The 23,877-nt window shown below is 47.8% G+C and overlaps 1 protein-coding gene across 1 annotated transcript in view; it reads right to left on the minus strand.

Annotated features, from left to right (window-relative positions):
• Positions 1 to 23,877, minus strand: part of LOC135814837 (PAX-interacting protein 1-like) — a 29,581-nt gene that overhangs the window by 4,257 nt on the left and 1,447 nt on the right. Inside the window, exons 3-18 of the mRNA XM_065328023.1 lie at positions 22,967 to 23,095; positions 21,617 to 21,660; positions 21,037 to 21,100; positions 13,801 to 13,914; positions 10,183 to 10,948; positions 8,746 to 8,825; positions 8,367 to 8,462; positions 7,605 to 7,742; positions 7,020 to 7,141; positions 6,593 to 6,675; positions 3,780 to 3,875; positions 3,428 to 3,459; positions 3,020 to 3,061; positions 2,487 to 2,515; positions 1,479 to 1,542; positions 195 to 363 (exon numbers count right to left, since the gene is read on the minus strand). Coding sequence (XP_065184095.1) covers positions 195 to 363; positions 1,479 to 1,542; positions 2,487 to 2,515; positions 3,020 to 3,061; positions 3,428 to 3,459; positions 3,780 to 3,875; positions 6,593 to 6,675; positions 7,020 to 7,141; positions 7,605 to 7,742; positions 8,367 to 8,462; positions 8,746 to 8,825; positions 10,183 to 10,948; positions 13,801 to 13,914; positions 21,037 to 21,100; positions 21,617 to 21,660; positions 22,967 to 23,095 — 2,068 coding nt within the window. The remainder of the gene's footprint in view (positions 1 to 194; positions 364 to 1,478; positions 1,543 to 2,486; positions 2,516 to 3,019; positions 3,062 to 3,427; positions 3,460 to 3,779; positions 3,876 to 6,592; positions 6,676 to 7,019; positions 7,142 to 7,604; positions 7,743 to 8,366; positions 8,463 to 8,745; positions 8,826 to 10,182; positions 10,949 to 13,800; positions 13,915 to 21,036; positions 21,101 to 21,616; positions 21,661 to 22,966; positions 23,096 to 23,877) is intronic.

Here is a 23,877-nt window from a genome sequence, read left to right on the forward strand (position 1 = left end):
CATTTCATACAAAAAAAATACAAACTGGAGAATGGCAATTATCCACCAAAAGGGGTACGTACGGCTTGTACAATGGCGGGGCTTTGACCATGGAAAGTACAGTTCTGGTGCTAGAGAGCTTGGTCCTCTCCAAATTCAGCCTTTAGAATGAAGAAGCTATGGTCACAGAAGCACAGTGCTTTGCTTTGACTTACTGAGGAACTTTCCTTCCAGTTTACTATCGCTGATCCATTGTGGGTCGAGTATGAACTTAGCGACGGAGACGGCTGCCATGAACTTGACTGTGCGAGCTACGCGGCGTGCCACCAGGTGGGTGCACTCTCGCACATCGGTTACCACGGTGCCGCCAAGCTGCACAACTGACTGTAAACGCACGCACAGGGAATGTTTGCAAGCACACACACACACACACACACACACACACACACACACACACACACACACACACACACACACACACACACACACACACACACACCTTTGACCTTTGACGCCCATCGCCAGAGGCGATGATAGCAATGCTACGGCAGAAGCCATAGCAACTTGTGCTGGGATTACACCATTCAACAGCTTGCAAGGCTGAAGAATTGACCGTCACTATTCAGCCTGGTCTACACCATACAGCTATTTGGAGTGACATTTTCTGGCCAGTGAATCCCTATTTTTGGTCTTTTTCATTTTTTTTTTCCCCCCGCACACACATCACACCACATACTCCGGCATGCACTGGCTGTTGGTAACCACCCAGGAGAATGAAAGAAAAGTCAGGAAGAGTCTGAGAAAGAGAAGAAAGACGTGTGTGGCATAATCGTCGGGAATCGAACCCGCAATCTATCGATTGGAAATCGCTGCACATACCACTGCACCATATGCACACACACACACACACACACACACACACACACACACACACACACACACACACACACACACACACACACACACACACATACACACACAAACACACACGCGAGCGTGTGTACATGCATGTACACACACACATACACACACACACACACACACACACACGAAAGCAAAAATGACTTGTCTTCTGAAGTTGCGCGCAGCACGGAGAACAAGAGCATGGCTTGGACAACACTCGTGCGAGCATTGTGTCAAGTCTGAGCTGAGCCTATCACCAAAGATTGCTCTGGAACTTGGAAGAGTGGTAATGCACCATGCTGTAGGAAGTGTGTACAACACACAGCATTTCAAAGGCACATTTCCCACACTCTTTTTGAGCACGAGATCCACTAGTGCTGGCTTCTACAAGTGACATTGGTCTACTGGTGGCTTCAGATAGCAGCCAGCATGCCAGGAGATACACTGGCATTGCTAAGTGTGCAACAGTTGTGGCCAGCAGTGTAAAGCCAAGGTGGGTGCCAACCAAGCCGCATAGCCTTGCCAATGGCATTGGCTTTGAGAGGAAAGACCCTAGCTGGCTGCCCAATCCCCACAGTACCCACTTCAAAACTTACCTTCCTCAGATCCTTACTGAGCGCTGCTGGGAGTGTGGTAAACATTACTCGACGAACAGCGACTCTACAAGTACCCATAACAACAGCAGCAGCACAAGCAGAGTTAGAGGAAGAGGTACAAGTAGAGATACAGAGAGAGAGAGAGATACAGGGAGAGAGAGAGAGATACAGAGAGAGAGAGAGAGAGAGCTCTGCTTGGGCAAGCTAGCACAACAGGCCTGCTTTACAGCAGAAGCCGTTCCAGTTTGTTATAGAATGATCGCACTACCATAAACAATAGGTGAATAGGTGACATTATCTGTGTTCTGCTACATGTACTGCACTATGCAGCATTCATTCATTCATTCATTCATTCATTCATTCATTCATTTCTTGCTCGCCTCTTCTTGTCTACTCTTCAAGTCATCTCTTGCCCATGCAGACACTGATCTGCAGTTTCTCCACACACAGTGCCAGTTTTAGTTCGCGATTTGCCAGCAGCACAGACCAATTTGCACCTGGAAATGTTTGCGATTAGAGTCCATTTCATTAGTTTTTGTCGTACAGTTCTACATTTCGTGCCGGTTTACTTTTGCGATTCCACGCACATCGCGAAAGCAGCACAGGATTCAAGATCGCGAAGGTTTCCCTGATTATTAGTAGGAGTTATAGCTTGCAAGTCATCAAGCAGTGCTAGAATTTAGCCCCGGTCTAATTTCAATAAAAATATGATTTTTTATCTCCACCATCCATGTGGTCAAGGGGTTCTTCGCTACTACAGTCGTGGACATGGAAATCTGGTCGATTGACCAGGGCCGGCGCCCTCAGCGCGTACAGAACCCTCGTTGCATGCAGTGCACATGTTGATCCGATGCGACCAGCGCGCATGTCCATGGTGTACTGCTTAACCCACCACGGCTGCATGACCAGCGCCCTGGGGCCGCTAGACGTGCAACCGGATTTCCATGTCCACAACAGTACGACAACCGTTTTATTGAAGTAAAATATTAATTCTTGTTATCATCTTACTTTTCCCTCTTTGCTGGTGGCGCTGACGTCTGCAGACAGAACAGGGGAAGGAACACAAACACAGAATGGTACTTCAGTAGGTGCATACTACAAATTGAGAATTTTCAAGCCAAATCAGTCCAGGCCCAAAGTCACACATGCATGAAGTGTCCATTGGATTTGCACTGCATACTACATGCAGTACTGAGTACTTGCAATAAAAGCTTTGCAGGTTGAACCCCCCCCCCCCCCTCTCCGGCATAGATTTGACAATGTCAAACTTCACATTTCACAGTCTTTGCCATTATAGAAATCAGATCACATAATTCGGGTGTCTTGTGTTGATCCGCATTTGGACAGGTGTCCACCACATATCGCACATAATTCGGGTGTCTTGTGTTGATCCGCATTTGGACAGGTGTCCACCACATATCGATTTCCTCAGATATAGTTTACGGTGGAAGGTTTGCCAACTACGAGTATTCTCCTTTCACACCCAATCTCCCACCACACACACACACACACACACACTCACGCCACACACACACACTAACCTGGGTCTCGGGTGATGACATGACAGTCCTTACAACGTTCACCTGTAAAAGCAGCAGAACACAAAACACGTGCGAGCACCCACCCACAACCACAACCGCACATACAGCCACAACCGCACATACAGCCCCCCAGCCATAGACGGGTGCGCGGGCACGCCCCACACATGCACACGCACAGAACGTAGCCATTACAAGGTGCATCCGTGTGAGACTGTCACCCAATAATGTATGCTGCAGCTGCAGTCAGGAAATTCATACCATCTACAGAATGACAGAAAGTAGCCAGTACCACAGTAGACCATGATATTATGATGACTGTCCATACTTTGCAGTAGGGCTTCTCTCTTGTGACTGATCACCTGTCTTTGTGTGGAACATAAACTCAAAGAGTACATCGCCTTTGCTTACCTTGACTTCCTTGGGTTTCGGTATCCAGGCAGCTGTGCGAATGTTAACACAAATGGCACACGCGCATGGCCGTGTAGGCAAAAAATGGCACATGCACGTACGCGCGCACACACACACACACGCACGCACGCACACACACACACACACGCACCAACGCACAGATAATTATAAAACAAGGAGCCGCTGAACCTACAATGGCTACACCAGAAGGAACCGAGTACTTTTCTCAGCCAAAAAAGCGATGTCAGCAGAGTGCAGTAATCCGTGCTATCGGTATCATAAAAAACGGGCTCTACAGTACAGATAGGAGGTAGGACGGCAGTTCAATGCACCACAAGCACAGCTGACATACCTAACAAAGGACGTGCCCACTGCTGGCTGACGTTCAGCTCATCCTCACGACCAAACTCTTTGTACTGGGGTAAAGTGACATCCGGAATTGTATTGTCTACACACAGCAACAAGCAGTGCATGGCATGGTGGTCGACGCAAGCACGGGCGTGACACACACACACACGCACACATGCAAACACACGAGAAACCATGCCGTAATGAAAACAGGTGAACAAAGGAAACAACTATATTGCAGGCGCTCTGAGACTGACATTTCCCTAAATATTAAATTCATGCAAACTAAATTATACCACTGGCATGTCTCCACGACATTGGTGCCAGCCATTTTTTTCTGTGATTCTGTGATTTTCTATGATTCTGTGAAATGAGTTGTGACTTTTGCAGTGCCCAGGGAAAGAGCATGTGTGCTCACCACTTCTCTTTTAGTCATTTTGCAAGTGGAAACGGCGTCCGCCTATCCGTGTAATCGGTGTTGGACACGCATCTCCTGCACCTATGGCTCTTCGGTCACCGATTCTGCGGACGGGGGCCTCCTTCCCGCGAATGTGGTGACCAGTGGTGACTCTCATGAAATCGGTGCCCCACATATTTCCTGTACTTATGGAGCTTTGGTCCCGGATTTTGCGGATGCATGCCGGCGGGGATCTAATCGCAAAGTCGGCATCCTGTATCTATAGGCTTAGGTTACCGAAAGTGGCACCCTCGTGAAAACTGTGGAATCGCAAAAAAAAAAAGGAAACGGCCTCTCTTTCGAGAATTGGGAGGCCTGTCGTCAGTTGTTCTTTCGGTGTTGTTTCAAAGCGTCCTGAAGATGTCTTCTCACGGTGGTCATCCGATGTGTTATGGCGAAGTTTTGCAGGCTTTGCAAACGCCACCCTCATTTCCTAGGGGCAAGAGCAGGTGTTATGCCAATGATCAAGGCCCATGGCAGTAGATCGCAGACGACGACCAACGAAAGGAGATGTTGCATGCATGCCACTTGTATGGACATGTCTGCACACCTTGGCCATTAGAAGACGAAAAAACTACTAGTCGTCTAGGTCAGGTCTGGGCAGTGTGCCCATAATACATGGATTTTACTACGCAGGACACACCTACAAGCCGTGATGTGCCGCACATCCAAATCCATCACAGCGTGAGATTTCACTAGGTCATGTCGTCGAGGAAGCTTCCCGACAAGCAAGTAAAGCTGTGCGACAGTATGGGTCCGAGTCTTCTTCTTCCCCATCTGCAAAAACAAGTAGCCTGCATCTACGGTGAGCCGTGCTGGAGAGCGATATGCATACAGAAAGCTGTGTGCAGCAGTGAGAAACCTTAACTTCCAAGATCTGCACAACACCATGCTACGGCTACTGTAGTAGGAACTCTAGCCATGATGTGGTAAGTTTGTTGTGCGGTTTCGTATTTCTCATACATTCACCTCTACATGTATGTCACAGGACCGGAGCAACCAGATTTTGATTAGTCCGTAACCAACAGTGTAGCGTCAACATGGCTCCGCCCAATGCGGTCTGCTTGCAATAGTCTTCACCGGTGAGCAGTCGGTTGGAAAAGATCCATCCACGATATGCTACAATCAGAAGAAGATGTGTGGCCATTTATTGTCTTGCATTGAAACTGATTGTCGGACTCCATTCCCAAGACGTCAGCATACGGGGCGTACAGATCACCGGTTCAAGAACTCTAATGATGAGCACAGAGCTTTGTGTATGTGGAATGCCTCTTTAATACGTTAGATTCTCTCATCCGCTGTATGGATTGCTTTAGTGCCCTTGCTGTACACGACGTGGTCATTGCTGTTACCGACATGAACAGAGAGCGTCCAGTATAATTATGGTGAACACCTAGTGCATGAGGTGTATACGAAAACAGTGAATAGGGCTTCGAAGTGCGACGTCAGGTTGTTGATAACTTCGCAGCAACTGGGTATAAAAACCATGAGTAGCTGGCAGATTACTGCTAAAAACCAATGCTGAGCAAAGGGACCCTAGGTTTGTTCGTACCCAGAACTTTCGTTGGCATGTGTTGCCAGGTGTGTGCGTGTGACGTCATCACTCCGAAGCCCTATCGCTGGTACTGCAGGCCTTCTTGGTAGAACTGGCGCTCGTCTTCTTTGGCTGAAGCTAAAGAAGGACACCCCTCGCACTCCACATGAGAGTTGGACATACAAGATCATGTCAATCTGGGTGTTCACGCCAATCCCGGTGTTTATCCCACTCTTCTGTTTTTGTTTCAGTGCAAAGCAAACATTCTCTCCACGTTCTCCACGGATTCAACAATGTTTCCGGGATCTCAAGGATAGCGCCACGGACAGTTCATATGCAAAGAGACAACTACAACACCTGCACATGTGTTATGCTTGAAACCGCTACTCCAGCAGCAAGCACAATCCCCCCCCCCCCCCATAGTATTATCAGTACAATGTATTACGAGGGTCTCGTGTTTGAGTCCTGGTGGTGGCAGTCAATGTTTCTTCAGACTTTTCCTGTTTTCAACTCCCTATAACTTATGAGTACATGTACAACAGTACAAGTATTTGGTAAAAATTCCGTTCATGCCCAACCCACTCCTACTTGTTTAAACAGACACTTCCAAGGTCCAACAATGCTGTAACATAGGCTCACACACACACATTGACGGTTTTGGATGAATTCAGCATAGTGGGTGTAATTTAAAAAAAGATGGAGTGGTTTATATCAACAGCTCGCTCATTGAGCCAGTGCACGGCACTATCATATTAAATACTAGCGTGCACTTGGATAAGGTGTAAGCCCGGCACTCTCACGTACGGCTAAGTCTGACACAACTCACGCATTACTAAGTCGGACATCCATCTGCCGTTGACGACGGGAATTCCCCACTCAAGAGCGCGCTTGTATTTCATGCCTTCAGGCCTGTAAGGGACACATAAGAAGTGTGTTACCGTGGTTACTTCACGCACCCTTGGGCCAAACTTGGATACATAAATAGCACATAGGGCATGAACCTTGTGGCAGCATTAATGCATACCCAACACAGGACTCAAACACATGCATGCAAGCACACCCACACGTGAACACACCCACACGTGCACATGCACCCACAACGCAACCCCCCCCCCCCCCCACACACACTCCTATATCCAGCACATACATGTAGACTACACACATTCCCATCAAGACCAACCACAGTATACTATACAGACGCTAAACATCACCACCAAGTCTGCATCAGGGCACAACCTGAGCAGCCACCTTACTTCTTGCAGATGAGGTGTGTGTTCCTGCGACACAGCGTATTTGTAAACTCGGCTCCAGACATCTGTACCATGTCACGTACAGAGTGCCGCTGAGATCCGACATACCCTGACAGGGAAATGACCTGTTTGCAGACAACACACACACACGCACACACACGCGCACACACACACACACACGCACACACGCACACACACACACACACACCACTACCACCACCATCACAACAGACACAACCAAGCCGAAGCAGCAGGACCATGAGATGGTGCACCGGATAAAGCAAGGTTGTAACTAGTTAGGTACATTGTTTCTAGATATGACAGGCTGAACAAGTAGATCTGAGGCGTGCGGATTTTGTTGATATTGGGTCACAACTCACTAGTTCCAACAAGGGAATAATCCCCCCCCCCCCCCCCCCCCCCCGCTTATCACTGCCAGAATTGACTAAAATAAAGGTTGAGTTACGTGCCGGTGGCAATGCGCAAGTCACAAGGGGAAGCCAAAGATGCAGTGTGCAGTGTGGTAAGGCAAATTTCTTTCTTCTGTTCCCTACAAAGGTCATGTCAGCCGGCTGCGCAATTTCTTACCATGCTTGGACAGCCGGCAACACAGTCGTGGAAAACTGTTGGGAAATGCACGACGAGCATTGGTGTGAACATCTTCCCGCACTCCAGGACGTCATTGAGCCAGTGTGCAGCAACAATCTTCTTTCCGTCTTTCAGCGCCTGAGTGAACACAAACACAAAATATGTGAATAGTCGAACCTTGCTCGATCGCACACGCATGCCCTTCATGAATACATCTGAATGGGTGATGGAACAGAAAACGAACAAGACGGGAGTATTGAGTGTAAATTTTAGACGTGCTTGAACAGATGTTCACCGCAAATATTAAAGGTCCATTCACAATACCACTTCTTGCAACGCAACAAACAATTTGTGACACCCGCGGCGAGGCAGCGACCGCGGCACACGGTTTATTATCTTTTTTGTTTTTGCGACATCCCTATGTACTAGTAGTGCACTGCACGCGTACCCAGAGCAGAAACTGCACTCCATTTATGTACGCCGCGGGCTGCACGTCGCAAAAGTAAACTTTGGTAAACTTCTGCGACAATGGCCTTGCGACTGCTACCAACAGTACGTGACAGGAATTTCCTTGTCGCAAGGGCCGTATGTCGCAAGTTGGGTCACAGAAATTGATAGTGTGAATGGGCCTTTAGATTGGCCTAGCCCCCTGGGTACTCAACTCTTGAGAACGTCTCAGTTGCGACAAGATTCCGATTTTGTCAAGTTTCGCCCCATTTTCTGTGTACCAAACTTCACACGACACAATGTAGACCACTGCACCTGCTCATAAATCGGTCCAGCCTGATACATGGCCAGGACGTGTGTGCACTGCTGAGAGTACTCATCCAGGACAATACCACCACTGTCCATGACTACCTGCACGCAGAACATAGCACACACAGGAGCAACGTAAAACAACAACAACACAGACACACAAACACACACATGTGCACAAACACAAACACGGAGCCATATGCATGCATGCATACTTATGCACTCTCGACAATGCCAATGTTCATAAGCTGAGTGTGCTGTGGGTGTGCTCCCGGAATTCACCCTGAAACATACTAGTACTAGTAGCATCAAGAGTACATAACCGCCATAGGGATATGTACTCTTAATAGCACCCATGCATAGCAACTTCAAGCAAGTATCCTACCCGCTTCCACTGATCCAAGGTCGCCGCATCCATGTTCTGCTGGTAATCCGTGAAGATGAGGAAGGCACCTTTGAGCACATCTTTAGAAGCAGCAGCAGCAGCAGAAACAGCACCACACACACACACACACACACACACACACACACACACACACACACACACACACACACACACACACACACGGAGTCAGGAGCAGCAAAAAAAAGCCAACCGCGTAAGCACCATTACATTGTATTATCGTACAGGTGCGGCAAACCTTGAGCTGAGCGACCACTCTAAAAGAGTTGACCTGTTTTCAGAGACGGGTAGTCTCAGGAATCAGACTGCTTCAACGTTATCATAAAGTCATGCATAACTACTTGTACTTGGCTTGAACAGCAGACGGAAATTTAAAGTCTGCACAGACACAGAAGCACGACTCGTGAAAGTCAGGCTTCTATACAGAATATACAGTAAAACCTGGTTTAAGCGACCACCTCACGGTGCAAGCAAAAGCGGTCGTTAAAGCCAGGCGGTCTTTAGAACTGTGCGTGCATGGAAACACGGTCGTTAAGAGCAGGTGGTCGTTAAACCCAGGAATCGCTTACACCAGGTTTTACTGTACACGTCGAGAGTGCGGGTTCGCAAGCTCGTTGGCTCACAAGATGTGCAGCGATTACGTCCAGCTAGCACCCAGGTGTGCGCATGCCCACGTGACAAGTTCACTGCAGGCCGTGCACACAGAAGCTGCGCTTCAAACTCAGGTGTGGACGAGAGACAAATTCTCAGCTCTGCACAGCTAATACTGGGCGACAGCGATCGATCAGGTGGTAAGGCAGAATCACTGTCGTGTACGTGTAGCCAGTAGGTGAACAGTAGCAGTAGTACCTCGAAGTACATGAGTGACAGGGTTCGCAGCCAACCAAGCACACCAAATTCCAAACTTTTTCCAAACCTTCTCCAAATCATTTTTAAGAATTTCCAAACCTAATCGTGCAGGAAAAATAAATTTTAAATCTCTTCTGAACGACAGCACAATGTTGTAAACTTTGGGATTCGTTGTGGTGCCTCACATGCTCGCAAAAAACCCAAGCACAGCATTTAGTTTACGGAGGAAGTAGTTTTCTATGCACGATGGGTTGGTCGTGAAGCACAGGTCTGACTGCGTAAGTGCAGTGATGCAACTACTGCATAAACACACACTGCATTGGCCATCACAACAACTTTCAGCACGAACAATGTCACCAGTACTTGCACAGCACTGAAGTAAAATCCGCACGGCCAAGTTACCACTCAATAGCTAAACAATTTTGTTACGAAACAAAACCTCGTGCGACACTTTCGGTGCGTGTACAACACTGTACTTTTTAAATCACTGAACATGTCAAGACACTTTGTGAGCAGAAACTGAAGATCACAAGAAATACATAATAATAATAACAGATCCACTGCAAGTACCTTTTGCGATGGCTTTGGTAGCTGCTGATTCCGGAGTCTGGACCGTAGTCTTGGCTGGCGGTGCTACTTCTGCCCCTCTCACTGAACCAGATGGGGTAACGGACTGTTTAGAGGCTGAGACAGCTGCCTGCGACTGCGTTGGCTTGGGGTTAACGGTGCTGCTGCTGCCATCTTTACTGCTGTCGTGGGCTGCAGCAATCATAGTTGTTGGACTGACAAGCTTTGTAGGTGTGACGTCGACGGTAGTGGACGATAGGTGACGAGTATGCCGAGCATTGGACACCCTCTCATCTTGCTTGCTAATGGATAGGGCAAACCGTGGGTCCAGGAATGGTGGACTGTTTGACTGGCTGATGCCACCGCCGCTATTGTCAATCGACACAGCACCAGCAGCTAACATAGGATCGGGTGGCTGCAGCTGGTGCTGCATCATCGGAGATGGTGTTCTTGACACATACGCCGGGTTGTAGTTCCCTGCTTGTGCAGGCTCTACAGGTGTCGAGGAGAGCGGGGCAGAGATGCACACCTCTGGCTTCACAATCACACTGGATGCCGCGCTGCCATCGCTCAAAGCCGACGGATCAATCGTGTCATCCATGTCAGCTGATGCGGCACCATCTGCCAATCCCTGGCTAACAGTAGGACCAGCGGCAAGCCGATAGTCATCCAGTGGTAAGAGCTTCCCTTCCTGGATGCTGTCCAGTACCCAGTCGGGCGTGATGACTGCTATTTGGCCGTAACGCTTACAGGCGTGAATGAACTTGGCCTGGCCAGGTGTCGGGAAAAGGCAAAACAGAACAGAATGAAGACGAATCAGATGAACAGCAGGGCCATTACAAGAAAGGGCAATCATAGTCAATAGATGACTTGCACAAAGATCCGAGCCGCGAGTGAGACGGGGCAAGTGCACCCTGGGCCTGTGGCCTGTGCACCCAGGCTACACTGCGGGCACCCTACAGTACACCATGGTACACCGTCTGTAGTGTACTTTTTTTGTCAGCATGAATGAACGGTGCACGGCATGTACATGATGTACATGTACATGATCAGTACCGTCACTGTCTTCACGACTTCAGCAGCTCACGAGTCATGTGCACTTGTAGGGTTAGTGGAAGTTCATGACTGTATATTATTATGTGAAGAGAAGCCAGGCGTCCAAACCAACCCAAAATACTCTTGCCATATTTTTCGGTGAAATAGTTATAAAAAAATTGTCTTACTAAACAACAGTGAGCATAGAAGCAACCTCGATGCACCCAATAATATGGCATCCGGGAACAGCAAGTGTTGCACGAGGATCCCAAGAACACGTCAAGTTCCATGCTACCCGCCGCCATCAAAAGAACGAAGGATAACTGTGCTAGCCTAGTTCATATTCAATGTAACGCTATCGGTACGGGATATAGGAGCCTGTTGGGAAGGCGTGGGTGAGCTGTTAAAATCTTGTACGGTTCGCACAGCACAACATACATGCAGCAGTTATTGCGACGGTTAACGTCGATGGACGAGAGTCATAAAGCACAGTCCATGGGGGTTGACGTTTCTGGGCTTCCTTTCCGAAAGGAAATTTTTATTTCTTCTCTAATAAAGCAGAATCATGCTGATTATACCAGTCTGTTATGAAGACAAGAAAGCAGCCATGGACATTGTGCCACACTAAAGGAACGACAGGTAAAAGATGAAGCACTTCATCTGAAAACTCAAGGACTATCCATAAATACAGCAAATGATAATCCTAGCCTGGTAATGTCCAACTCCGTCATGTGAGCCATTCGGTGGGAAGCATAATGTTCGAAATGCTGAAATTTGAACAGTTGCAGGTGTGCTCGTCGCCACACAATGCCATCGCCAGTTCACATTCGAAATGTAGCCATTTTTACGCTTGTGTCCCTGTACACGGCATGGAAGGCTGAACAGATTCAACTCTTCCATCGCTTCCTGATCTGTACAGTAGTGCGGTCGCGTTCCCGTTCCCGACACTCACATCCGTCTCCGCTAACCAGCATCATGAGCACTCCAATGGTTCCCGCCGCTCCTTCCGTATCATCCCAGCGCGCCCCGTCAAGATGTGAATTACTGTAGGCAACGGAGCCAGTGTATGATGAAGGCGAATGCACTGTTTGATGATGCTCCAACAAATCCTTTCACCGTTGTATGGAATTTGTAAGAAGAGTAGTGGCTCAACTGTAGGTCCAACGCAGAAGGTACCTCACAGCGCAGTTATGTTACGTCCACAATAATGAACATACTCAGCAGACTGTGATGTGTATCAGACACACTCTGGCATTATTCGTTCCACATTCTCCCAGGAGGAGATGAAATGTAGTTCAATCATGTCTTCAGTACATGGGGTACCGTTGCCTCGTTGCAACTAAACAGGTATGCAAGTTACTTTCCCATGAGACCCAGCCGGAGCAGCATCGTCGTCATTACCAGCTAATCATGAAGAGGTATAATGTGACTTTCCACCACTCCCTGATTCAATCATAGTTTGCGAGCCTGCGCCAAACTGCTTTCTCACTAGAGCCAGGCATCGGATACATATGGCTTCAGTAAGGTTTACAATGCTATGTCTCTGGCCTAGATCCAAGCCTAGATACAGCTGCTCAGAGTAAGGGCTGATGAAATGTTCATATCGGAACAAGTGAGACTTCAACAGTAGCTAGTACACATCAGGCCTGAGGACTTCGCAGCGTTTCTCCAGCACACTTGTTCTCTCCCTCAACTCAGATACTACTTGAAGTACTACTAAAGGCCATCTGGCTCTCATACTCAGTCCTTCCACCCTTCATTTTCGTGGTTTAGGCTTCCACTCGTCACTCGGCAGGTTCCTGGCCTCTCCGCAGTCTGTCCTCAGGAGAGGGTCGCTCTGGAGCTAGTGCAGCCGATTGAAAGGGAATCGAGTTCTTTCTCAGACGTCCACAAACTTTCGTTGTGCTTGACTTCGCTTCCACTGCGGGAAAGTAGTCACACTTCAGGACCACGACGTGCTTGTTGCAGCCTACACCAATGATACTAAAATAAATATTCCCTCATTTTTCTGCCTCCCGCCCGGCCGGCTCGGAAAGGAACGTATGGAATGGGAGCCTCAGTTCCATCTCTCGTCTGCTAGTTCATTCAGGAGCGCAGCAGCGCTTCGGCATGACGATACAAGTCGAATCAAAACAACTCTACTCTCTAGCCAAAAAAACTAGCTCAGTGTTCGTCAGGCAAAAAGCGAAACTTCGAAAGTCACGAACTCAAAAGGTGGGGAAGTCAGAGTCAGAAGGTCCACTTGCCCCGTCTCGAACCCAGACAATCTTTGTGCAAGTCATCTATTCGGAGTGCAGGACATGGAGGTGCTGAGACACTTTGTTCCACTAAACTCGATATGGTATGGACGGTGCTCGTTTCCTCTTCCTCAACTCCACATACAGGTTGCAAATACAAAGAGAGGCCACTTACAAAAAGACACCAGTTTTAAAACCAATACTTTGTTTTTAGTGAGAGTCGTGGGGAAAGAGCAAGCTTGCTCTAGACCACTTTCCACTATATTCTCTCTACTTTTAGAATGTACTTGTAACAAGGTGCCTAGTAGTCTAAGTCAATACTGATGCTGGGTAGCTGCTAGGGACTTACACCGGTGGGTTCAGGGATAAGCAAGTGTGTACAGGCACTGTCCAGCTGGAGTTTCATACGGCCGCCATGATACGTCAGCATTCCCCACAGATGCAGGCGGTCCTGCCTAGACATCTGAACAAACAAAACAACAAGTCAGTCGTGCAATTTTGGATCAACTTTGGTGCAATTTGCCAAGGTACAGCAGCACTTAATCAAAGTGGTGCATGCCAGAAAGAACAAGGATCATGGCATGGTTTGGTTTTTCAAGGCTTTAGAATCTGACGGAAGTGTAAAGTCTGATGTAATGAATATCCTGTCTCTAAGAAATCACCTATCATAATTCAATGGTAATGCTGTTTTCTCCAGAAACTTGCGATTCTGCAACTGCATTGCTCTCCAGGATTTCAACGGAAATTCATGCTATCAAAGATAGTGAGTGGGCGGAAAAAAAAAATGCCAACCCAACGATAGTTCACACTCTTTCGGTCGAAAACTTGACAGTTGAGCAGCTGTCATGTTCTGCGAATATCAATTTAATTTTTTATCTTTCTTGCCGATCGTGCAGTCAACATCTCGTGCTATTGCACTGGCTTCACTTACCTAGCGATCGCTAGTTTACTTTTCCGCAATTTGACTGTAGGTTTACCAGCAATTAATGCTGCTTTATTTAGCATTTCCCCATAATAGTTGTACTTGGTCCGGCTCATCGCAATTGTCGCTTATCTTTCGCCACTAAGAACAGGAGTTTTTTTACCGCTCTGTGAAATTTCCAACAGGCATAGTGAGGAAGCATGATACATGAATACTCTCCGCCACAAGAAAAAAATGTCAGCAATGGAATCAGGTGAAGCGAGTCGAAGAAAGGAAGCAAGGTAAGCAAAATGCACGAAATAAATCAGCGAAGGAGCGCGTTCTTGCACTCACACTAGTAATACATGTCCAGAGTTCACTCAACTGCATCTCTCGAGCTGCGCCGTTACATGACTCGTCATGAGCTGACATTTGCTGGTGTCTAGCTGCTGGCGTAGACTAGTAGAGTATCTCTTGCGTTCTCAGCCTGTCGTATGGCAGCAATGGGAAGTAGACAATCATAGAGTTCTGGCAGGACTTTATGGCTGAATCAAGGCCGAGTGCATACGGCCAAGGGCGCAGGCCAAGGCGCGTAGCGCCGAGGCCTGCGCCCGCGGCCGTGCGCACGAGGCCTTGATGAAGGCGGAAAGTCCTGCCAGAACTCTATGATCGTGTTTCAGGTTTCCACTTACATCCTTTGAGCCGCGTAGACGGTATAACTATAAGCGCGATACCACATAGCCGGGTGGAGGTTGGGGACGTGGTGGCTAGACCTGTTGCCTTTTTTCTTTGCTCAATGCTCAAGTCAAGAACAAGTAGGTTGGTCGGGGACGTGGTGGCTACACTATCACTCCTTTGCTGACACGCGATGATCTTATCAATTTTCGCTTACATCAGTACATGAAGGCCTCGTGCGTAGATCTACTGTGCTACGCGCCTTGGCCAGCGCCCGGGCCTTGGGCCTGCCTGGCCGTACGCTCATCGGAGTCATGGTCATGTTTTCACTGGCATTCTTTGAAACTGTATATAAGCGCGATACCACCTAGGGGTGGAGGTCGGGGACGTGGTGGCTGGATCTATCGCTTTTTAGAAGAAGTAGTTGCAGAATTGCCAAAGCTCATGCGTACGGCCGCGGGCGCAGGCCTCGGCGCTACGCGCCTTGGCCTGCGCCCTTGGCCTTGATTCATGGTCAGGTTTCACTTGCGAACTGTATATAAGCGCGACACCACCTAGGGGTGGAGGTCGGGGACGTGGTGGACGGATCTCTTGCCATTTTTTCCAATTATTTACTCCTCAGGTTAAGTCGTCCTTTGATGCTCGTACTCGTAGACTGTATATAAGCGCGATACCACCTAGGGGTGGAGGTCGGGGAAGTGGTGGCAAGAACTCTTGCCATTTTTCCCTTGGCCTTGAAGAAGATCTCTTGCCATTTTTTCCAATTATTTACTCCTCAGGTTAAGTCGTCCTTTGATGCTCGTACTCGTAGACTGTATGTAAGCGCGATACCACCTAGGGGTGGAGGTCGGGGAAGTGGTGGCAAGAACTCTTGCCATTTTTCCCTTGGCCTTGAAGAAGAAGAATGTTTTGAATTGTTTTCAGGTTGTAGCTGTTTAGTTTTGTCACTCCTTTACTGACACGCGTACAAACCTGTTGTCAACATCGCCATTAGCTTGTAGAATACTGGATTGCTTACTACATGTAGCCACCTTTGCTACCTTACATCATAGTACTTGTATTGGAAAGGCTTCCTGTCTGAAGCCTTTCCATACTGGTACTCGATGTTCCAGTTTTGTGACACGAGAATGGCACGAGAATTAGTGTACCGCTGAGTGTACCGCTATACACGTGGTCGACACGTAGTCGACACTTTGTTGATACTTTTTTGACACGTGACCCCGTCAACGGTCTGCTTTGTGCCAATGCCACTCAGTAAACGCCGATGTCGCGCACGACAAAGACGACTATCCCGTACGCGAAATAGTTGAGAACTGCATGACGTGGACCTGACGGCAAGGACAACTGCGAGGAGGCCCCTTTCGGTACCCCTGACGGGAAGGAGAACTGCAGAAGTCGACGAAGTCGAACGAGGAGGCCCCTTTTCCGTACCCCATACTGCAAAGTGCCATTGATGGATACCTTTCGCACCTGGAACGACCCCTTAAACGCTGTCGCGGCGACTATCCCGTACGCGAAATAGTTGAGAACTGCTGACGTGGACCTTTTGCACCTGGAACGGCCCCGTAAACGCTGTCGTGTCGGCGGGGTGAATGTACAGGGTACTAGGGTGAAAAGAATTGCTGCAAAGACGTCCCCTCTACTAGGCTCTAGGCCTTTGCCTTTGGAGACATCGTCGGCGAACTGAATGCGCAGGGCGAAAATAATTGCTGCAAAGACGTCCGCTCTAGGCCTTTGGAGGCATCGTGGGAACTCCTTCCGGTACTGTACAAACTGCTGACGTGGCCGTGGACATGTACATGGAGAGTCATGGTGGGACTTCATGTACATGGATACATGGTGGGAATTCCTTCCGGCACCCCCGTACCGCAAAGCCAACGGTGGGGAAGGAGAAGTGCAGACGTGCAGGAAGACGAACGAGGAGGAACCAGGACGAGCGAGCAATGGCAGGACTAACTGGACCGTAAGTAATAGCTGAATTGTGCATGACAACTTGACATCCATGCGGCACTCGCCACTGCATATTTCTTGTCCACTAACAATGTCTCTCCTCTGCCCCCTGTGTGTCCACGGCCCTGTTTCTGAATTGGCCCGATGAATCGAATGTCTTCCGCAACTGGAACGGCCCCGTGAACGCTGTCGCGTCGGCGACTGAATGCGCAGGAGGGAAAATATTGCTGCGAAGACGTCTCCTCTAGACGACGGTAAGGCACCCGATTGATATGTTGCCAGTGTGTGCCAGGGTATCGCGCGATGGTGCATGAGGAATGATGAAGGGTACGGTGGGACTGTAGACCTGTTACCTTCTACTAACACGTTATCAGGTGGAGAGTGTCTTGTACTCACGTTATCAGGTCGAGAGCGTATTGTAGTCACTCTCTCTATTCCTGTACTTCATTACGTTTAAGGTGTACGTATAACTTCTCAAAAAAATGTAATGGTCTACAGTCGTGTCGGAAGGGTACGGTGGGACTGTAGACATGTTACCTTCTAACACGTTATCAGGTGGAGAGTGTCTTGTACTCACGTTATCACTATTATCAGGTCGAGAGCGTATTGTAGTCACTCTCTCTATTCCTGTACTTCATTACGTTTCAGGTGTACGTATAACTTTTCCAAAAAAAATTTAATGGTTCACGTCTTCAGATAGAGAGCGTATTGCACCCACTGTCTAGTCTCTGTAGTGCATTGAGATTTTGTTGATCGAACATGAAATGGATACACAGACAAAGCCAGACAAAGTACATGGCGAGATGTCGCCAGAAGAACGTCTTCAGGTAGAGAGCGTATTGCACCCACTGTCTAGTCGATTTTGTGGATCGCACATGAAATGGATACCCAGACAAAGCAGGCCAAGTACATGAGAGAGTGGACGATGTGCAGATCGACACGGCCTGCGGGTACTTCATTAAAGTTACCCGTGACATAACTAGGATAAAAGTTAATCACTGCAAAAACATTGCCAAGTATGTGAGCACTTTGGACTTGACAGAAGAGTGCACGGGCGACGTTGACAAAACATACCGCGGTGACTGTCACTATCATGACAGCAGGGCACATCGCACGCAGCATCGCAGATCGTGTCGAATTGCGCATCATAATAATTATTGCAAAATTGCTCCTGTGCATGCAAGTGGATTTCATTGCACTTCTCAGTTTGGGAAATGCTCGATTATGACAATTCTCCGTGTGAGTGCACTAGCCCTGAACAGACATGTAGGTGAACCGTTTGTGGTGTCTCATAGCCTACCTCACGACCTTCTGCTTTCTTTCTTCATCACTTGTATCTTGCAGGTATATCATCCCGTGACGACCACATTGAAGTCTGAATTTGAAGTGCGAAGATGCTTCAGCAACCACATCGTACTTTTCCATTGCTTTCATTGTGCTTCTACTGTGCATGTGTGTAACTTGTGGGGTAAACATGTGATGACATTGTATGCTGGCGACACGGTCAGATGTTCATGCGTCTAACGTACACATGCATGTTATGCATTGAAAAGGGTTTGCCACTTGCGATCCTGGGACGAGTATCAGGTCCGCTTTGTCCTGTGTGGGCTGTATCAGATTGCTGTTCACTTCTCTATCTGTTGGATATGTGACTTTCTGCAAGTTTCTGGTGTATGATGGCCACGTCCTTGCTTGTCACTTTGTATGATATTACATTCTGTATTCGCTGCTTCCATGGCATGGTCTGCAAACTGCAATCCTTGGGCAAATGTCATGTTTGCTATGTTGTGCTTTGGCCGTCAGCTTGTCTACACGCTGTAGTTGAATTATTTTTGTTTCACAACTGACTTCCTCAAGTACGGTGGCCACTGCTTTGCATGGCATTATACATGAAGAATTTCCTGTTTGTGTCGTGTGCATGTGCGTATGTGTGCGTGGCCACGTGTGTGTGCCGTGTGCATACACATGTTTGTGTATCTGTGTGCGGGGTAGCGAGGCGGGGAGGGCTGGTATGTATCAGTGTGTTATTGCAGTCGCATGGCTACATACAGTACATTGCGTGCGTGGTCATCATGTATTTGTTTACCTTCGGGGTTGGGGTGGGGAGGGAACGGAAAAAGAGCTGAAATTATCCATATAAAAATCGCTCTGTGAGCGGTTCTGAAAAACCTTTACTGGTACTGCCCCGTCGTAAAAGTAAGAAATCAGAACTGGCCCATTGTCCCCCCAAATGCGAACTGATCCACCTAAATCGCGAATGACGGGACCCGAACGCACCAGTAGCACGAGGTTCCTACCTGTGGATGCAGATGGGGACGTTGGTCCAGACCATAGGCCATGTACTGTACTAGCGGTAGGCTTCCCTATCAAAATAATAAATTCTACTACTAATACTGGTATACCCTATGATAATTGCCGTGATCCTGTGCCCTCCCGACCTCGTGCTACTGGTGCGTTCGGGTCCCGTCATTCGCGATTTAGGTGGATCAGTTCGCATTTGGGGGGACAATGGGCCAGTTCTGATTTCTTACTTTTACGACGGGGCAGTACCAGTAAAGGTTTTTCAGAACCGCTCACAGAGCGATTTTTATATGGATATATTTATTACATCAATGAACAGAACTGAGCATGAGGTCATGTCTACGGTACGGGCAAGGTCCTGAGATGAACTGAGATGGCAACGGAAAACTGACGCAGACCCCTGCACTGTAGAGCTAGGCTGACAGCGTGCGGGCCTTTATCGGCTCATCAAGGCCACCGCGGGAACGTCGCTCATTGGCTACAACCATGGAAACGGCACTGTAAAAACCTGAAAGGAACAGTTGTGGCTGTCACTTCGGTGCTTGAAGGAACTGTGGGCAGTGTGACCTGTGTGTCACTACAGTGTGTTTCAACAAAGCCTTCGAATAAGGCATACAGGCCCCTCCAGACAGGTGTCATACGCTCCGCTGGATACACTGGCCACAACTCTTGTAATGCGGCTGCTAGGTCCACCAAGAGAAGGAACAACCAACACGTCGGCCGGGCGCATCGCATCAAAAACACCTTTCTTCTTCAGCATGACGCTCATACTCCTCTGCCGTGCACGCGTGCCTGTCACGCTCTCCAGGCCAGGATGTCAGTTGCCCCTGCTACAGTTCCGGTCTTGGGGTCGCTGCGCTTGGCTTAGTTTTGGCAACACAGACAGTGAATGGCCAGATTCCCACTTCCCAAAAAAGTCGAATACAGTCGTCCCTCTCTAATCCGGCACTTGTTTATCCGGAACCCTTGCCAACCGGCGCACTTTCTGACGAAACCGATTTTTTTCGTTCAATTCCTACATCTTAATCCGGCACTTGAATTCCGCCTCCGGCAGTGACTTTTTGAAACGAATCGCTCAAACTGCACGTAGTTTGATTTCATAATCCGCCAGTCGTAAATCGCGTACCGTACAGGTGCACTCCTTGCCAGGCCAGGCTAGGCCAGTCTGGTCAATGTTGTCCAGGAGACAACGGCAGTCAACCATACTTTCTTATTTTAGCAAGGAGTAGTGTCCTGCTAATTTTCAGGTGTGTGTGTGTGTGCGTGTGTGTGCAAGAGTACATGTGAACATGTTCTCTGTTTTACTTTATCACTTTATTACTGTGTATATTCCCGGAGAACAATTGAGAATATAAAGCCGTGCACCAAATACTTGGGTCGACACGGAAAAACCCTGCGTTTTGACGTACATATGATACATGCATGAGTAGGGCTGGGTCAGAGGGCAGGATTTCTTAATCCAGCACCCTCGTTAATCCAGCAGAAAACGCCGTAGCAAAAGGTGCCGGATTAGAGAGGGACGACTGTACATCGCGATTCAAAGCGCTAGTCGCGATCATTTTTTCTTTGGTGCCTCCTTTGATCTTGCCATCACGACCTCCCAAGCAAAAGTAAGTTAGATATCGTGAGTGGACTGGGTTTTAAATGTCAAAAAGTGCGTGGGGATAAGCGACAATTGCGATGAGCCGGACCAAGTAATATTTCCCTGCAGGTTTCTAACGGGACAAAAAAAAGCAATGCACATACAAGTACACATACCTGCGACGGACAAGCCACAATCCCAGAAAAGAGCTGTGTCGTTGAGACCAAATATGGTGCACATCTTGGGAACATAACGGTCAAGGACAGCCACGGCACTATTGACAAAAGGTGAGTGAAATAACGGCTCGTGCTTCGCGGCAGCCATGCTTTTCTTGCCAAGACGCAATTACAGTCAGGCTGTTGCAGACTAAGACGACGGAATAAACAGGACACTGTTAGTGTGATGTCCATTGCCATAATCTCACCTAGCAGCACAACAAAGCAGTTTGCAATTGCCTTCCCCACCATATCTTACTTTAACAGCACTACCAGGTCCTTATCGCGGCCAAGTTGACCTACATGTACATGTAGAGGCGGCTGAAATTGTGCCGCCATCGGGGAGACTCGAATCCACGTGCACACATTGTCAGTGACTTATCACAAGTCAGTCAGCTATTACTTGATCAACTCGCTTCCCCGCGGTCACAGAATTACACCTAAGAATCCCAAACTATAGGGTCATAGGTGACATGGCATCGCCGACCCAAACACCTGTCCACAAACACACGTGCACACGGGAGCAAGACTAAGAGGATACGGGAGAAGAGTACTGCAAGCAGATGATGCCTTGACCCAATTCACCTGCACAGGATGAAAGAAAAAAGAAAGAAAGAAAGAAAGAAAGAAAGAAAGGAACTTGAGCGTCAGCTTGCAAAGGATTCTCTGACTCTACCGTAACTCCGCCATCACTTGAAAAGGACACTTTCCTCGTACCGCCCTTGGTGCCACCAACAACTATTCAGGAAAAAAATTATCTGAATCCAAATACCCGCCAAGGCGGGAATCATAAAGAAATGATGGTGACACCCAAGGGCGAAACGAATAAAACTACATGCACCCTACAAACACAAGACGACAGTGGCAATTAGTAGGGTTAAAGCCAGGGCTACAGTAGTGACACACTACACATACATATCGCACTATTCTCACGAAAGAATAACACAAGATACGAGGGCTCTTGACAAGGTTTTTTTACACTTCTTTATAAAGTTAAATGGAGAAATACCACACTGTACTGTACCACCACCGCTACACAAACAAGAAGTGAGCCACCAGTGCAGTGTCATCTCAGGCCAGGTGCTGAAAGAATAAAAGGGCTGAAGTAGCATGGCATTGCTGCTGGTCTGAATGTGTTTAGCGCTGCAGCAGATTTCATTGCGCTGCGCTTGTAGGGTACAAGTTCTTCTTCTATCAAGAGCACAGGTGGTTATACTCTTGGAGAACAAGTACCTCCCGAGTCACCAATGTATCACCTAAACAACTCTACCATCACAGTCTCCTGATCACACCATCAGCAAGTCACACACTTTGACTTTGGATTCTTCTACATGACTGTATTAATTTTTCCGGATAATCATGGTTTTTTTCAGCAAGTCACACACCTTGCACAAACACCACAGTGGAACTCGAACAGGATAGTACTAAAACCGACACAGCCCAAAAACGCATGTACATCGATTTTCCACGCTGCTAAAATTCAGCGCAATACAACAGTGACACTGTCAACCTAACATCCCAAGTATAGCACCACACCCAAGACCACCAACACCTCAGAACCCTCCACCCATTTCCCCTTGTATACTGGCTTGACCAACACCATCCCCATTTTGCCTGATGATAGCACAGAGCATGACGCTCTTAGAGTTGCAATACAATAGCCTTACTGCACTGTCATACTGTGTACTCTTGGTTATATTCATTTCACTGTTGAGGGTCACAAGATTCCCTGGCGTTCACGTGGGTGAAAGTCTAGACTCGGACGAGTAGCTGATTGTTGTTGGTGTGGTCACGGACGAAAGGAGAGTGCATAATCATCTTCTTTTTTCAGCAATGAGAAGAATGCGAAAGAAAAAAAGAAAGAAAAACAGGGCATAGCCAGCCGACTTACAGATACCACCGGAACATCCAAATCATCCAGCTCCAGCGAATCTGAAGGAGAGCTACCGATGACATGGGTGACCATATCGGTAAGGTGGAACTCACGCTTTGCACCACCATTTTTCAGCAACTGCTTCACCTGTACCAACATAATTATGAACAAAGCAATACACCTCAGGATATGTGCAGGTCATCACGCACATTGCAATACATGAGTGAGAAAGAAACCTTACACACCCGCACACATGCACGCACGCACACACACACACACACACACACACACACACACACACTCAGACACACACACACACACATGTGTGCATTCCCACTTTGCTAATTGGACAATGTGAAGGCGCAATATCTTTGGGAATCTGCCATCCCTGGTCAATGGGAGAACTAGAAGTTGAAAGTTGGGAGGATAAACAAGATGATTGTAGTAGCAGTGTAGTTCCATACATACAAACGAAAATCTGGTGGGACAAAAATAAATTAGGCATCATTTTTTATATCTATGTTTCGCGTCAGTCCAACTTCCAGAATCATATGCGAGAGGTTGGAAAAATATAAAAAGTTGACAAGAAAATGCTCATCGGAGGTGTATAGCACTGTCCAATAGCCCGTGCATGGTGTACATTCGAAAGAGAAATCGTGGATCAACGGTACTTTACGGTACATGTTCGATTTATTATTATTATTTTCTTTAAATCAAAACATATGCGTGCGTAGTTGCGGACGACGCGAAACATAGACATAAAAAATGATGGCCTAATATCTCAACTCAGAGTTTCAAACTCTGAGTTGAGACTAATATTAATATTTTTGTCCCACTGGATTTTCGTTTGTACTGAAGTTCTGCATGTCGTGTGTAGCACTATGACCAATAGTCAAGGTTCATTTGTAGTTCGATACATAATATTATCA

The sequence above is a fragment of the Sycon ciliatum genome, chromosome 4, assembly GCF_964019385.1.
Source record: "Sycon ciliatum chromosome 4, ocSycCili1.1, whole genome shotgun sequence".
NCBI lineage: Eukaryota > Metazoa > Porifera > Calcarea > Leucosolenida > Sycettidae > Sycon > Sycon ciliatum.